Genomic DNA, 17,498 nt, shown 5'->3' with positions numbered 1-17,498 from the left:
CACCTGGAGGACTCGCTGCCAGCGTCCCGGCTTACTGGGCCATGGCAGATGACCCCAAGGTGAAAGGGTGGAGCCAGTACTGCGCACACTGTGCTTCACCTAAAAATTCCTCTGCGCAGGCCAGAAGGGCATATCCACATCCACAACCCACAACACACCAAGTCCTGCAGCGATGGGCAAGGGGCGAAACGGCAGGTGGAAGATCTCTACTAACTTTACACAAAATTTACACAGTTTGTCTCCCCCTTAAAGCTTATGAGGGCAAGTAAAATTCTGTGTGTTGCTTTGTGTGCTGATGTCAGTAGAGAAGCCTCCCTGGAATGGTCTTTCTGTCATGGAGGATTTACCACCATCATCCCCCTTTCCTCTTTTATTGTCAGCCAGCAAAGTCAATGCAATCCCTTTCCCCTCTAAGACCGGATCAGCTTTCTCGTGTTTATTTGTATTTATTTATTTCTGTTTGTATCCTGCCCTCCCTGCGAAAAGGCTCAGGGCCCAAAGCAGTTTGCAGCATTCTCCCCTCCCCCATTTTAATCCACACAACACCACTGTGAGGCGGGTTAGGCTGGGAGTGTGGGATGGGCCCAAGGTCACCCAGTGAGTTTACACAGTGGAGAGGGCCTGTTGCTCCAACCCCTATACCATGCTGGGGGGATCCAGTACTGCCACACTGCTGATCTGGACGGACAACTGCAGCCCATCCAGGCCCAGTTATGGTGTATATAGAGGGGGTTGTTCCCTTTGAGATAAACAGGAATCTTAGAGCGCAGACAATGGCAAGGGACCTCATCCCAGCATATGTTTGTATGGCCCAGAGGCCCGCTGGGGTCTGTGTCAAGGCTAGGGTTGCCAATCTTCAGGGGGTGACTGGAGATCTTCCACTGTTACAACTGGTCTCCAGGTTGAAGAGATCAGTGTGAGCAAACAGCAAACACTCTCAAGCTGAGCAGGAAATAGCCCTCCCTTCCTTGATTCTGGCTTGCTATTTTTCTCCTTTCCTGGGCAACCATGGAGAAGGAGCCCTGCAAAATGTCAGGCTGGCAATCCTTTTTGTACCCTATCGTGCCCTCTGTCTATTAGGGTTGCCAGTCCCCAGTTGGGGGCAGGAGGTCCCTTGGCTTGGAGGTCCTCCCGCCATTACAGAGTTATGAGAAAACGGGGGGGGGGGGGGGGGGTTGAATGTCCACTGGGCACTCCATTGTACCCTATGGATACTAGTTCTGTTAAAGTATTATGGAGAATTGATATGTGGGTAGTGACAGACTTCACATTTCTGGGATCCAAGATCACTACAGATGGTGATTGTAGCCATGAAATTAAAAGACGTTTGCTCCTTGGGAGGACAGCTATGGTGAACCTGGGTAGTATAATAAAAAGTAGAGTCATCAGCCTGGCAACAAAAGTCCATGTAGTCAAAGCGATGGTATTCCCAGTAGTAATGTATGGCTGTGAGAGCTGGACTATAAGGAAGGCTGAGCGCAGAAGAATAGATGCTTTTGAGCTGTGGTGCTGGAGAAGACTCTTGAGAGTCCCTTGGACTACAAGAAGATCCAGTCAGTCAGTCCTAAGGGAAATCAACCCAGACTGTTCCCTGGAAGGTCAGATGCTGAAGCTGAAGCTCAAATACTCTGGCCACCCAATGAGAAGGGAGCACTCCCTGGAGAAGATCCTGATGCTGGGAAAGACAGAAGGCAAAAGAAGAAGGGGACGGAAAAGATGAGATGGCTGGACAGTGTTACTGATGTAACAAACACAAATTTGAGCAGACTTTGAAGGATGGTGGAAGACGGGAGGACCTGGCATGACTTTGTCCATGGGGTTGCAAACAGTCGGACTTGACTATGCAACTGAACAAAGCAAAGCAAAATCTGGGACTCGCAGGGTGTAGATTGGACCAGGGGGTCCAATTCTATGATCCCCCAAAGAAGGTGCCCCTATCCTTCATTATTTCCTATGGAAGTAAGGCATTTAAAAGGTGTGAAGCCTGTTTAAATGTGATGGCCGGAACTCCCTTTGGAGTTCTATTATGTTTGTCACTCCTTTGCTCCTGGCTTCACCCCCAAAGTCCCCAGATATTTCCTGAGTCGGACCTGGCAACCCTACTACAGATTATGGAGATCAGTTGCCCTGGAAAGGCTGAAGTCTGTAGCATTATGGTCACTCCTCGTTCCAGACCCCACACTCCCCTGGATCCACCACCAATCTCCAGAAATTTCCCACCCCCAAACTGCAACCCTCGTCTTTGGCCATGACCTTCTCTCTTCCTCTGTTGAGCTATCATGGGATGGGCCATGCTGTGACTGAAAGGGGGGCAGCTGCAAGAGGGGAGGAAACCTTGAGGCTGGGCCTGGACTTTGAGGCTGGCTATCTCAGAAGGCCTTTGCCTCCTGTCTCTGGGTGTTTTCCTAAGCATTGCCTCCAGGCACGTAGGCACCTGGCTGTGCTGCCTGGAGAGGAGGCTGCAGAAAGCCCTCTGCTTCTGCTCCTCTCCCTGGTTTGCAGGAGAGTCTATTGACATAATAATGCTTAAGGACTCTGTGCATTAAGAGAGAAATCCCTGCGAGGTGAGATCCCACAGTGTCGTTGTTCCCTAGAAAGGACAGATTTACTCCTCCATGGCACAGAGTGTTAAAGCTGCAGTACTGCAGTCCTAAGCTCTGCTCATGACCTGAGTTCCATCCCAGCAGAAGCTGGTTTCAGGTAGCCGGCTCAGGTTGACTCAGCCTTCCATCCTTCTGAGGTCGGTAAAATGAGTACCCATCTTGCTGGGGGAAAAGTGTAAATGACTAGGGAAGGCAATGGCAAACCACTCCATAAAAAGTCTGCCGTGAAAACATTGTGAAAGCAACGTCACCCCAGAGTCAGAAACGACTGGTGCTTGCACAGGGGAACTTTCCTTTCCTTTTCTTGGCTGTACTGCTTGGGGAGTCAGCAGCCCAGATAAGACGAAAGTGTGGGTCCTGTTTCCTGCATAGCATGCTAGCTTGTGTTAAGAAGCCCATCAAGCAATGAGCTGCAAAGTTATCCAAGACTGGGCTAAAATTAGGGCTGGGAGGCTCCAGGACACAGATCATGGTGTGCAGTGGAGGTCATGGCCCCAGGTCACGATGCTCACTCTTACAAGACAGTAAGAAAAAGTAAACATGAGAAACACAATGTATTGTTGGTCCCTGGGAGCTCCCTGTAGACTGGCCTCTCTTGCTCTTAGCACTTCCCCCAAATCCAGCATGGGCTTTCATGGGGGTGATGGTGGTAGAAAGTGCTCTCCAGTGGCAGCCAAGCTATGGCAGCCCCATCATGGGATTTCCAAGGCATGAGACATTCAGGGGTGGTTTGCCTTTGCCTCCCTCTGAGTAGTAACCCTGGGCTTCCCTGGTGGTCTCCCATCCAAGGACCAAGCAGGGCTGACCCTCCTTAGCAACCAAGGCTGGGTTAGCCTGGGCCAGCCAGGTCAGGGAATGGTCTTCATAGCTCTTTAAAGTATAAAATACGCTTGATGGTTTCTTCAGGTTACCTGGTCCAACTCAAGAAATATCTGGGGACTTTGGAGGTGGAACCAGGAAATTTTGGGTGTGGAGCCAGGAGCAAGAGTGTGACAAGCACAATTGAACTCCAAAGAGAGTTCTGGCCATCACACTGAAAGGGACCATATGTCTTTTAAATGCCTTCCCTCCATTTGGAAATAATGGATACAGGCAACTTCTTTGAGAATTGGACCCCTTTGTCCAATCTTTTTGAAACTTGGAGGGTTTTTTGAGGAGAGGCATTGGATGCTATGCTGAAAATTTAGTGCATCTACCTCAAAAAACAGCCCTTCCAGAGCCCCTGATATTCATTTATACACTATGGGAATTGGTCTCCATAGAGTGCCTAGCAGACATCCCCTCCCCTTTCTCATAACCCTGAAGTGGGGAGAGGGCCTCCAAACCAGGGGATCCCCTGCTCCCAACTGGGGATTGGGAACCCCAATTAGTTTCTTGAGGGGGGAAAAAGAAGAAGAAAGAAGAAGATATTGGATTTATATCCCACCCTATACTCTGAATCTCAGAGTCTCAGAGCGGTCACAATCTCTTCTACCTCCCCCCCCCACACACACACAACAAACACCCTGTGAGGTAGGTGAGGCTGAGAGAGCTTTTTACAGCAGCTGCCCTTTCAAGGACAACTGCTGTGAAAGCTACGGCTGACTGAAGGCCATTCCAGCAGCTGCAAATGGAGGAGTGGGGAATCAAACCCGGTTCTCCCAGATAAGAGTCCACGCACTTAACCACTACATCAAACTGGTTCTCAACATATCCTATGATATGAAGCATATCCTTTGAAGCAACATATCCTCTGATTCCAGCACTGTTCCCATTTCAGACAAATTAGTTCTTGACAAGTCAAGGGAGAAAAGCGGTTAAACAAAAAAGGAGAGAGAATGGGGTGAGGGACTCTGACAGGGTCGTGTGACTGGCTCTGGGGGGCTGCTTCTGCTCCCAGGACGCCTCCTGCCAGACAACAGCAACACCAGGGCACAGACTGGCCCTCCAGTTCACTGGGAAGAGTCCAGGGGGTGGCTGCCTGTGGTTGCCAACTGCAGGCTGGGAAATTCCTGGAGATTTGGGTAGGGAGCCTGAGGATTGGCAGGGTTTGGGGAGGGGCAGGACCTTAGCAGGGTGCATTGCCCCAGGCTCCACCTTTCCTCCAGAAGAGCCGGTCTCGTCTTGGTCATTGAGAGATCAAGTGTAATAGCAGGGGCTGGAGGGGGGGTGGTCCTCCAGGTGCCGTCTGCAGGATGGGAAAGCCTCAGCCTAAACATGCTGGGAGGAACCAGGCTCAGTTGCCCTGCTGGCGAGTGTTGCAGCCCTGCAGCTGCCCTGTTCTTGGGCTGGGATCCTGCAGAGAATTCTCACGGGGTGGCTCTGGGATGGGGTTGCTTGCTGCCAGTCGAGCACTTTGCCTCCCTTGGGCCGCCTTAGCCTGGGCTCTCTGCTATTGCCTTTCCTTCCTGCGGAGCGAGGATGTGGTCCTGGGTTCATGCCCTGCCCTGCAGAGCCCTCATGATTATTTCAGATAGGGTTGCCAATCCCCAGGTGGGGGCAGGGGGTTTGGAGGTCCTCCCCGCACTTCAGGGTCATCAGAAAATGGGGGAGGGAAATGTCTGCTAGGCACTCCATTATTCCCTATGAAGACCGATTCCAATGGGGTATAATGAAGAATTGATCTGTGGGTATCTGGGGCTCTTGGGGGTTTGTTTTTTGAGATAGAGGCACCAAATTTTCAACATAGCATCCAGTGCCTCTCCCCAGAATACCGTCCAGGTTTCAAAACAAGTGGACAAGGGGGTTCAATTCTATGAGCCCCCAAAGTAGGCACCCATCCTTCATTATTTCCAATGGAGGGAAAGCATTTAAAAGGTGTGCGGTCCATTTAAATGTGATGGCCAGAACTTCCTTTGGAGTTCAGTGATGCTTGTCACAACCTTGCTCCTGGCTCCACCCCCAATGTGTCCTGACTCCACCCCAAAGTCTCCTGGCTCCATCCCAAAGTCCCCAGATATTTCTTTATTTGGACTTGGCAACCCTTTCGGGGGGGGGGGGTCAGGCCTCCATTGCAGGAGGGCTTCTGGTGTCAGCAGATGCCTCAGCCATGTCCGACTCTCCCCGGCCCTGCTGGTCTTCCTTGGCTAGTGGCCTTGGCCCCTTGGGCTCTTCCTCTGAGGACTTAGCGGAGTTGCTGAGCTGGCTGGTGGGGCTCATAGTAGCTCATTCATGAGAACAAGGACACTGCCCATTTGGGCGGGGGGGGGGATGCTGAGATTTTTCAGGTGAACAAATTCCGTGGCAGAAATGCAAGGCTGCATAAAGAAGGGAAGCAACCTTTTGTAAGCATTCACCTGCTCAGGGGAGCGGAGGAATGGCATACTTTTCTTAGAAGCAAAACCGAAACCTCTCTCTCTCTCTCTCTCTCTCTCTCGCTCTCTCGCTGACTTGTATTTCAGGTTCTAAAAATTCTTTTCTGTGTTGCTTGGTATTGTGGTGTATTCATTTAGGAGTACTTTTCTCTAGGTTGCCGAATATTGTTCTGTGCTTCAAAAAGTATGATCTGGGCACAGCGACCCACACTCTGATTGTGGGACTGCATTTGGAAAGGCCCAGAAACTTCAACTGGTCCCAAAAAAAGCGTCTCACTATTGGCAGAAGTTGGTTACAGGGTTCGTGTCAACCTTCTGCTGTAAGATCTGCATTCACTGACCATTCATTTCCGTGCATAAGTGCCAGTTCTTCCCTGTTAGGCCCCACATGGCTTGTGGCTTATGGTACTTGAAGGACATCTGAGTCTTCTATTTATATATTTGATTTATTAGATTTATGAATCACCCAATCCCTGAGTGTACAGGGGGCAATGGTATGGACATACACTCATTGCAGGAGGAAAAATGTGTCTTTCAAACCCTTCTAACCAACTTTTTCCTCGCTGACAGGGAACAGCTGCTATAGAGATGGTGGAGAGATAAGACTACAGTCACTCACAAGACCTGCCGACCCTCTTGATTTCTTTTGGCTCTTGTATCGCCCAAGTTTAGTAACTTTGTCACTTCCCTTTCTGTTTTGGAACAGACACGACTTTTATTTTTTAAAAATCTGGCGATCCATCTCTTTGGTGCAGCTGGTGCTTTGATTTTTCCTTTCCTGGTCTGTGAGACAGGACAGGAAAGGGTGTGGTGGGAACAGGCTAGAATGCAGCCGGATGCCAGGTGTCCAGTCTGGATGCATCTCCTGTGACCTTCCCGAGCAATTTTAGCTGGTGCACTGGCACATTTCTTGCTTCTGGGATCAAGTGCAGGGAAGGAGTCTGCAAACCGTCTGGGCTTTGGCCCTTCCCAGCCCCTGTGAGCTGTGAAGTGAGCAAACTCTGCTTCCTGTGTCAGAAGGCAGATGTTCTGGGAGGGAAGGGGCCTCTGTTCCCTTCCAGAGGGACATGATTCAGTGAAGCCCCAAGTTGATAGAAAGATGCTGTGCATGTGGATGTGTGTGTATGTCTGAGTGAATGAGAGAAAATGTTCTTCAAGTGCCACAAAAGATGGACCTGGACTGTTGGCACTTGGAGAAGGGGCCACAGGGCTAGAGGACTTCAGCAGCTTCACATTGTTGTTGTTCAGTCGCACAGTCGGATCCGACTCTTTGTGACCCCGTGGACAAAGTCACACCAGGTCTCCTGTCTTCCACCATCCTCAGAAGTCTGCTCAAATTCGTGTTTGTTACATCAGTAACGCTGTCCAGCCATCTCATCTTTTGCCATCCCCTTCTTCTTTTGCCTTCTGTCTTTCCCAGCATCAGGGTCTTCTCCAGGGAGTGCTCCCTTCCCATTGGGTGGCCAGAGTATTTGAGCTTCAGCTTCAGCATCTGACCTTCCAGGGAACAGTCTGGGTTGATTTCCCTTAGGACTGACTGACTAGATCTTCTTGCAGACCAAGGGACTCTCAAGATTCTTCTCCAGCACCATAGCTCAAAAGCATCTATTCTTCTGCACTCGGCTTTCCCTACGGTCCAGCTCTCACAGCCATACCTTACTACTGGGAATACCATCACTTTGACTATACGGACTTTTGTTGGCAGGCTGATGTCTCTACTTTTTATTATACTGCCCAGGTTCACCATAGCTGTCCTCCCAAGGAGCAAACGTCTTTTAATTTCATGGCTACAGTCACCATCTGCAGTGATCTTGGATCCCAGAAATGTGAAGTCTGTCACTACTTCCACGTCTTCCCCTTCTATTTGCCAAGGTGTGATGGGGCCAGATGCCATGATCTTAGTTTTTTTGATGTTGAGTTTCAAGCCGACTTTTGTGTTCTCCTCTTTCATCCTCAACAAGAGGTTCTTTAGGCCCTCCTCACTTTCTGCCATTAGAGTGGTATCATCTGCATATCTGAGGTTGTTGATGTTTTTCCCGGCAATCTTAATTCTGGCTTCTGCTTCATCCAGGCCAGCATTCTGCAGGATGTACTCTGCATATAAATTAAATAAGCAGGGTGACAATATACATCCTTGTCGAACTCCTTTTCCTATTCTAAACCAATCAGTTGTTCCATATCCCATTCTGACCATTGCTTCTTGATCCTTAAACAGGTTTCTCAGGAGACACGTGAGGTGGTCTGGTATTCCCATCTCTTTAAGGATTTGCCACAGTTTGTTGTGATCCACACAATCAAAGGCTTTAGCATAGTCAATGAAACAAAAATAGATGTTTTTCTGATACTCCCGTGCTTTCTCCATAATCCAGCGAATGTTGGCAATTTGATCTCTAGTTCCTCTACCTCTCTGAAACCCAGCTTGAACTTCTGGTAGTTCCCGATTTACATACTGCTGAAGCCTAGCTTGTAGGATCTTTAACATGACCTTGCTGGCATGTGAAATGAGTGCAATGGTGCGATAGTTTGAACATTCCTTGGCATTACCCTTCTTTGGGATTGGAATATAAACTGACCTTTTCCAATCCTGTGGCCACTGTTGCGTTTTCCAAATTTGTTGACATAATGTGTGTATCAGTTTAACAGCATTATCTTTTAGGACTTTGAATAGCTCAACTGGGATACCATCATCTCTGCTCGCTTTGTTGTTAGTAATGCTTTCTAAGGCCCATTTGACTTCACACTCCAGGATGTATGGCTCAAGGTCAGCGATTTCACTGTCATGGTTGTCAAGGATATTGAGATCCTTCTTGTATAATTCTTCTGTCTATTCTTGCCACCTCTTCCTGATCTCTTCTGCTTCTGTTAGGTCCCTACCGTTTTTGTCCATTATCATGGCCATCTTTACACGAAACGTTCTCTTGATTTCTTCAATTTTCTTGAAGAGATCTCTTGTCCTTCCCATTCTATTATTTTCCTAATTGCTTTGCATTGTTCCTTCAGGAAGGCCTCCTTATCTCTCCTTGCTGTTTTCTGGAAATCTGCATTCAGTTGGGTGAATTTTTCCTTTTCACCTTTGCCTTTTGCTTTCCTTCTTTCCTCAGCTATTTGTAAAACTTCATCAGACAGCCACTTTGCTTTCTTACATTTCTTTTTCTTTTGGGATGGTGCTGATGGTTGCCTTCTGTCACGAACCTCCATCCATAGTTCTTCAGGCACTCTGTCTATCAACTCTAGTTCCTTAAACCTATTCTTCACCTCCACTGTATATTCATAAGGGATATGATTAAGGTCAAACCTGAATGGCCTAATGACTTCCCCAGTTTTCTTCAGTTTAAGCCTGAATTTTGCAATGAGTAGTTCATTATCTGAGCCGCAGTCAGCTCCAGGTCTTGTTTTTGCTGACTATAAGGAGCTTCTCCATCTTTGATTGCAGAGTATATAATCAATCTGATTTCTGTGTTGCCCATCAGGTGATGTCCACATGTAGAGTCGCCTTTTAGGTTGTTGGAAGAGGGTGTTCGCTATGACCAGTTTGTTCTCTTGACAAAACTCTATTAGCCTTTGCCCAGCTTCATTTTGTTCTCTAAGGCCAAACTTGTCAGTTGTTCCGGTTACTTTTTGACTTCCTACTTTGGCATTCCAGTCCCCTATGATGAGGAGGACATCTTTTTTTTGTGCTAATTCTAGAAAGTGTTGTAGGTCTTCACAGAACTGGTCCACTTCAGCCTCTTCTGCGTCAGTGTTGGGGCATAGACTTGGATTACTGTGATATTGAATGGTTTGCCTTGGATACGGACCGAAATCGTTCTATCATTTTTGAGATTGTATCCCATTACTGCCTTCCTCACTCTCTTGTTAACTATAAAGGCAACACCATTTCTTCTACAGGACTCTTGCCCACAATAATAGATGTAGTGATCCTCTGAGTTAAATTCACCCATTCCCGTCCATTTTAGTTCACTGATTCCCAAGATGTCGATGTTCACTTGCCATCTCTTGTTTGACTACAACCAGCTTACCTTGATTCATAGATCTTACATTCCACGTTCCAATGCAGTATTGTCCTTTGCAGCATCGGACCGTTCTTTCACCATCAGACACATCCACAGCTGAGCGTCCTTTCAGCTCTGGCCCAGCCGCTTCACTCTTTCTGTGGTTACTTGGACTTGCCCTCTGTTCTTCCCCAGTAGCATATTGGGCACCTTCTGACCTGAGGGGCTCATCTTCCAGCGCCATATCTTTTAGCCTTTTGTTACTGTCCATGGGGTTTTCTTGGCAAGGATACTGGAGTGGTTTGCCATTTCCTTCTCCAGTGGATCACATTTTGTCTGGGTTCTCAGCTGTGGCCTGTCCATCCTCAGCCCTCTCGCTACGTCAAGGCAGCAATCCATTAGAGGGCATCAAATAAGGGCACTCCCAAGATGGCCGCCTTGGATCTCTTGCCTCCACTCTGCCTGGGTGCTTTCAGGCTGGCCTTGGGCCAGTCACACTTGTTCATCCTGATCTGCCTCACAACTTTGTTAGGAAGACAAGGTAGAAGCACTTATGCTGTTCTGAACCTCTTTGGTCAGGTTGCCACCCTCCAGGTGGAGCTTGTAGTGTAGATCTCCTGAAATTACAACTGATCTCCAAATGACAGAGATCAGTTCCCTTGGAGAAAAGGGCTGCTTTGGAAGGTGGACTCTCTGTGGCATTTTATTCCACTTGAGTTCCTTCCCCTACCCAAACCCAACTCTCTCCAGGCTCTACCCCCAAATCTCCAGGAATCTCTCACCCCAGAGTTGGCAACCCTACTCTTGGAAAGTGAGGAATAAAAATGTGCTGGGTAGATCAAGTCTGGTGAAGTGGCTCAGGCCTCTTTCACTGAAAATACACCTCAAGGACATTTTAGGCATTTCATGATCCTTGCAAATGGGAATTGTGCAATAGTGTATGAAAGAGAATTGTGTGAATTGTATGAGAAAAAGATGCTGTAATGTCCTTTTGGGGGGGGGTACCAGAAATGATTTCACATCACTTTAGGGCTCTGTTTCCAGCAAGTCCTAGTGATGTGATGTCACTTTCAATTTGCCCTAGAAGTGATGTCATACAATGGGACCTCTGGCTCTTCCCCCCCCCCCTTCTGCTGCCACTACAGATGGCTGTGGTCAGCAGAAGTCGCCAACAGGAGGTCTCCTGCCATAGCACAATCCCCTAGGGGACCCAGAGGGTGGGTGGATACACAGCTTCAGGTGAACATAAGACCCATCAATCATTAAGCAGAAGGCTGACAAAATGTCAGGAGCCATGCCTTTACCCCAACATCCCCCCCCCCAAAAAAAAACCTAAGGGTTCTTTGTTGCTGCTGCATTGGATTTGAAATCTGGTTCTAGTTCTGCTGATCCAATCTTTGCAATAAACTGAGGTTCTTATTTTTCTACAGTATGTAAATTTATTTTTCATTGCAATTTTAATTGTTTCAAATTGTTGTTAGCAGCTCTTGAGAACCAGTTCTCTGGATGAGTGGTAGGAAATAAATGAATGCCACCCAGCTAGTGCAGTCGCTATGGTGGGTGCATATATGTGAACGCTGTATGTGTGTAATGTGTAGTGTGAGTTTTTGAATGCTGACAAGGAAGATATGAGAAGTTCAGCTTGGAAGGAAAACAGTTGTGCAGTTAAGAGTTCAAAAATGTGATTGTGCAGAATCCTTTGCTCTGCAATCATCCATTGCCAGAGAGGGAGAGGAGCAGCAAAAACAGAAGTCTCAGCTGCATCAGCTTCCCTTCTTGTTCTACTTGGGCCGGCAAGGTTTGGTTCCCTGTCTGAAGCACCAGGACAATATCCTCCTCTTGGTGATCCAAAGCACACTGTTGTTATGTTGCTGGGAGCCCCAGCAGGGCAGAGCAGTCAACAAACAATGTCGCGTTGTGAATAAGGGCGAGGAGGCTGCGGTTTTGAAAATTAATGCTGGTTCAAGCTGTGCCTAAAAAGCTGTAATCAGTTATCTGAATATCTGAGGTGTCAGCAAATTCTAACAGCAATGCAGATGTACATCAGTTTGGGAACATAATGTGCTTTTTATAACTCTGCTGAATTTTATTCCTACATGACAAAGCTTTATTGTTGTAGATAAATTCTCATAAATATTTATTGCAGCTAAGGTTGCCAGCTTTGGGTTTGAAAATTCTTGGGGATTTGGGGGGGGGGGGGGTTGAGCCTGGGGAGGGCCCAGTTTGGCCAGAAGGAATAACCTCATGGTGGGGGGGGGGGTGCAATGCCAGAGAGTCTACCCTCCAAAGCAGCCATTTCCTCAAGGGGAAATGATCTCTTTTGTCTGAAGATCAAGTGTAATTCTGGGAGATCTTCAGGCCCTGCCTGGGGCTTTGAATGACACCTCTAAGGGCACCGATGCCTCTGCTTCAAACCAGAGTGTTAACCATCTCACCAGAAGGTATATTTATCTCATTCTAATCCTCTTGTGACAGCGCACTTCCCACTTCCTGAGGTAAAGGGAAGTTCCAAGGGCATTATGACCTGGGGCGGTTTCCTTCTGGTGAAGGAGCACTGGAGATTCATCATGATACTTTGGAATAGATCCCAGTAGGCAGCTGTGTTGGTCTGATGAAGTCTGCTTAAGAGCATACGAAAGCTGACATTCTGAATAAAACTTAGTTAGTTTTAAAGGTGCCCTTGTCTACTGCTTTGTGCTGATACTTTGGAATGTTTTCTTTATTTGCAAATGTGCCCTGATGTGCATGACCTTCAGTCTGCTCATAGCCTGTTCTCTCTACATCTCTCCAGCAGCATTCAAACATTGCATCAAGTTGACACCAAGCCTAGCTTGTTCTCAGACAATCATGCCTCACCCTTCCCCCCACGGCTATAAGGATGCCCAAGGGCTGCCACCTCCGGCTTGGGAAATATCTGGTCATTTGCGGCAAAGCCTGGAAAGGGCAAAGTCTGGGGGAAAGGATGGGGCTCAGCAGGGATGTGACATCATATCCAAGTCAAAGATCAGCTGTTCCACTCCCCCCACCAACATTCAAATGTTCATTTCCCACCACAACCCACCCCCTGCCTTGCGTGCCAGCTTCTGTCTGCCTGGCTTGTTCTCTTTTTTGTCCCGCTCACCCTTTGACCGCCAGTGCTGGTGCTGGTACAGCCAGCTGGTCTCCTGTTCCCCTCAACCGCAGAAGAACCCCCCCCCCCCGATCTCTTCAGGCAGAGGCCCACTGGAGAATGCCGGCCAACAGCAGCCCCAGACCCCTCTCAGTCCTCAGCCGGTCTCTGACCTTTCGGCTGCGGTCACAAGAGCAGTTTGATCTGATACCATTGCAGTACCCTGGTGGGAGAAATCCAGGCCCAACCTGGAGGTTGGCAATCCTCTCCCAATTGTATGGATTCCTGGGCATGGGAGAGTATTCAGCTTTGTGGTCCGTTCCCCGCCACCCCCCCCCCCCGCATCCTGAAGTGATTAAACACCCCAGAGGAGACTTCCATGCACCAGCCAGCAGCCCTGTTGCTTCTAAGCACGTGCCAAGCAGAGAGATATCATTTACAGCCAGCCTGCAGGAATGCTACGTAGGTGGGGTGCTGAGCAGGGTTTCATAGAGATGAATCACTGCAGAAGGCAGAGTGAGCCACAAATCGCCTTATCATAAGATAGTCTGCTGCTGAACGTGCCGCATTGCTATGCAATGGATGCTGCCAAATAAGCAGGAAATCAAACACTGCACTTCTCTGAAATAATCGTCTTTTTTTTCATTTTTTGCAGCTGTCAAGAAGACCCCACCATTGGATGGCAAAGTAGTTCTAACAAACCTGAAGATCCTATCCAGTGAAATGGCTCATGTTCAAGCCCTTTCTCGCACCACAGACTCTGTAGAGGAACCCGAATCTCCCAAAGCAAGCATTCTGTTAGGGCATCAGGCTGACGTGGCCATCGTAAGGGATACTCCAGTGGAAACAGTGTACAGTGCCGCCTTCCCTGATCTCAACTCTGTAGAACCCAAGTGCCATCTTCCAAGGTTGGCCAAGTTTGAATCAGAGGATTCTGGCGTGGAGTTGCCTAGCGGGCCCAACTCCCTGTCGACACCCACCAGCTCTGAAAAGAGCTTTGTGCTTCACAGCAGAGACTCTTCCTGTGACTCCGGAGTGCTGAGTGCCTCTTCCTCTCCAGAGGCCGGCCACATGGTCATGAGAACGTGCAAAGATGCTGTAGATGCCTGCTTGTGCATTTCAGACTGCAGGAACCCAGAGGAACTCTGTGAAGGGCAAGGGGGTGCGAGAGCTACCTCCTTGGAGAATGTCCCTGACTGTTCAGAGGGTAGAAATCCTGAGCAGCCTTTTGACGGCATCCCGGGAGAGTGTTTGGGAGACAAACACAGAGAAGGGGTCAACATGTCACCTCTCTCCATCACTACTCTGGGAGAGAAAGGAACTAGAGGTGACCATAGCAAAGACAGCTTGGAGAGCCTTCAAGAGATGCCTCTAGAAGATCATCCTCTAAGAAAATATCCCACAAGTGACAGCTTGGATGAGTACATGGATGAATGCTGCAGGCTAAGTGAGGTAAGCACCCTCACAGCAATGTTGTTGTGGAAGGCATCCACACAACACCCACCTCTGTATGTCCTCCTGATGTGCTTCCCCCCGTTTTGCTCCAGTGTTTCCCAAATCTGATCTGGTATATTATTTGGGCACCACTTTTCTTGCCTCACAATCCCTCTCTGTAGCTACCATTCTCTCTCTCTTTCACACACACACACACACACACACAGAGTGGAGGGCTATTTTGGAGCTTTAAAAAGTTGTAGTTGACACATCACTATAACATTAAAACAATCTATTGCCATGATCTGTTAGTTATCAGCTTTCATTTTTAAAAAGTAAGCCTCTAAACCTTTTCATTGTAGAGTCACAACAGAAAAGGTGCAGTCTACACATTTCCCCTCATAACTCCACAACACAAAGGAATAGATACTTACTTTTGAAAACAGCATAAAACATAGTAGATTGTGGCAATAAAGTTATAATGCTGTAATGATGTAATAATTCCCACTTTTGAAAAATCCTCTGGTGGAGGGATGGGGAAGTGAACACATAAATACTGAATCAAACACATAAATACTGAATCCAACTCTTAGTCCATCAAAGTCAATATTGTCTACTCAGACTGGCAGTGTCTCTCCAGGGTGTCAGGCAGAGGTCTTTCACATTGCCTATGGTCTGATCTTTTTAATGGAGATACTGGGTATTGATCCTGGGACCTTTTGCATGCCAAGCAGTTCGCTGTGCCTCTGAGCCACAGCCCCTCCTGTGATGGCTGTGGGGGGCTGAGGCAAGGAAAGTGGAGTGAATACTGTTGAGAGGACATTCCATTGCCACTGTCAGGGCATCTGCATTCAGACCAGCAATGAGAGCTACTCAAGAATCGTCTCTGGGTGGAAGCTGCCTTATGGAACTTAGTGTGTTTCAAAATGGTTGCTGCCCTAGATTTCATTTCTCTGCTGATGTTCCCTTGAACTGTTTCCTTCTGTGCTTCTAATAATGGAACACAATGGTTCTTTCTATCATTATATATGTGACCACACCCCCCCTGTGTCTTTTTGTCTGCTTTCCCCCAACCTTAATAACAATTAGCACTTCAGGGGAAGTTGTTATTGAAGAACACGATCTCACTTCCAGCATCCAACCCGAGTGGTAAAAGAGCAGAAAGAAGCTAATTTGAACAAGAAAGTCTTCTAAAATCATTCTGATATCTGAGCATCGTAAACCACAGAGAAATTGCATTATTACTCACTGAGGCCATGTTATACTGAGTGGAAATATAAAACGGCGACCTGCGTTCTGATTTGCCCAACCTGTGCTGGAGGATACAAAACAGTGCAGGGAAGAAATTGTGCAATTGCATCACTTAGATTAAATTCCAGTGCCAAGTTAACTGTCAAAATGAAAAAAGGAGACTTCTGCTCCCTGAATCAAGTTTTAAGCCATCTGTGCCTTTCAGTATCAAACGGAGTTTAAATCAGCAGTTGAAGGGACTGCTTTGACCCAGTGGAGGGGCTCCAGTGGTGGGGAGGGCTCTTGGTGTGGCCCTGAGGATTTTGTTTCTGATGTCCAAACTGGCACTTCATTCTAATCCCCAAATCTCAGTCCCATAAACACTCTGAAAGTTAATCATGTTTCTCCAAAATGTCTAAAATGGGAAGGTGTGCTGAGGAAAGTCTGGAAAGCAGTTGAACTGACTTCCCTCCTCTCTTGCCTGTTCTCTGCCCAGAGAGGAAAAAAGACTTTTAAAACTCAGAGTGAAGATTTTGCTGAATTCAAACCTCCAAAGAAAAAAATACATGTCTTCACACCAACATTGGTTTAATTTGTCTCCTGAAACAAGAACCCCAAAGGGTCACAGCACCTAGAATCACAGTATGAAGGGAAAATGCTGTGCTAGCTCAAAAATAGTGCATCTCGCTATATAATCATCAATGCTTATTATAATTTTACAAACTCTCCCGTACACACCTCCATAATATATACGAAATATCCAGAACACCATGCAATATTCATTCCAATTGGCAATAGAAGAAAAGTCCACAAAGGACCAATATATGCAACTCTTTATAGGAATAGTAATCTACAATAATGACTCCAGATGTTCCATGGATTGAATATGTTCTGGATATTTTGTATATATTATGGCGATGTGTATGGGAGAGTTTGTAAAATTATCATACGCAGGGCTTTTTTTAGCAGGAATGCAGCTCTGGCTAGATTGGTGTCAGGGGGTGTGGCCTAATATGCAAATAAGTTCCTGCTGGGCTTTTTTCTAAAACAAAAGCCCTGATCATAAGCATTGATAATTATATAGTGTGATGCATTAATTTGTCTCCTGCCTTTTAAATGGATACATTCAGTCATTTTGGTCATTTCTGCAGTTTGCCAGACTTTTTTCATTCCTTCAATTAAACATTCTTGGAGACCTGCCAGTTTTTGGCTGTTATCATTTTTGTGGTATTTGATAGATCAGTAGTTATTGAGGATGGGAGCAACATTCTGTGAGCTACCAAGCGACTTCAGTTCAGGTTTTTGTTTGTGTGTTTGCCATTGAGTTGCAGCCAACTTTGGGAGACTCCATGGGGTTTTTTGAGGTTAGAGACTAGCAGAGGAGGTTTGTCATTGCTTGCCTCTGCGTAGCAAATAGCAACCCTGGATTTCCTTGGTGGCCTCCCCTTCATGCCATAAGCAAGACCAGCTCTGCTTAGTTTCCAAGACCTGGTGAGCTTGGGTTGGGCTGGGCCTTGCAGGTCAAGGCAAGAGATGAACAGAGGGGGTTTTGCTATTGCCTGTCCCTACATGGGGACGCTGGTATTGCTTGGTGCTCTGGCCAACCTGGCTTAGTTTCCAGGATCTGATGAGACTGGGCCAGCCAGGTCAGGTTTTTTTAGGTAATGATATACCCATTGTTTGTTCTGCTCCAGTTAAAACTCTTACCTGAAGACTGGATGCTACTGGACATGATCACCACATATGGAGATAATCAAAGGATTTCTTCCTGCATTTTCAGCATCTGTGCCCTTTATCTTTACACGCTTTATATAATTTATGTAATGTTAAATACCAC

At 47.3% G+C, this 17,498-nt stretch overlaps 1 protein-coding gene across 1 annotated transcript in view; it reads left to right on the top strand.

The window, feature by feature from the left end:
- The window catches only part of LOC132573468 (uncharacterized), a 70,904-nt gene that overhangs the window by 18,532 nt on the left and 34,874 nt on the right, over positions 1–17,498 (top strand). The window contains exon 2 of the mRNA XM_060240957.1: positions 13,653–14,449. Within this exon, the coding sequence (XP_060096940.1) occupies positions 13,653–14,449 (797 nt within the window). The remainder of the gene's footprint in view (positions 1–13,652; positions 14,450–17,498) is intronic.

This window comes from Heteronotia binoei, chromosome 6, assembly GCF_032191835.1.
Source record: "Heteronotia binoei isolate CCM8104 ecotype False Entrance Well chromosome 6, APGP_CSIRO_Hbin_v1, whole genome shotgun sequence".
NCBI lineage: Eukaryota > Metazoa > Chordata > Lepidosauria > Squamata > Gekkonidae > Heteronotia > Heteronotia binoei.
Note: the sequence above shows the minus strand (reverse complement) of the source record. Positions and strands in the feature narration are given on the sequence as shown.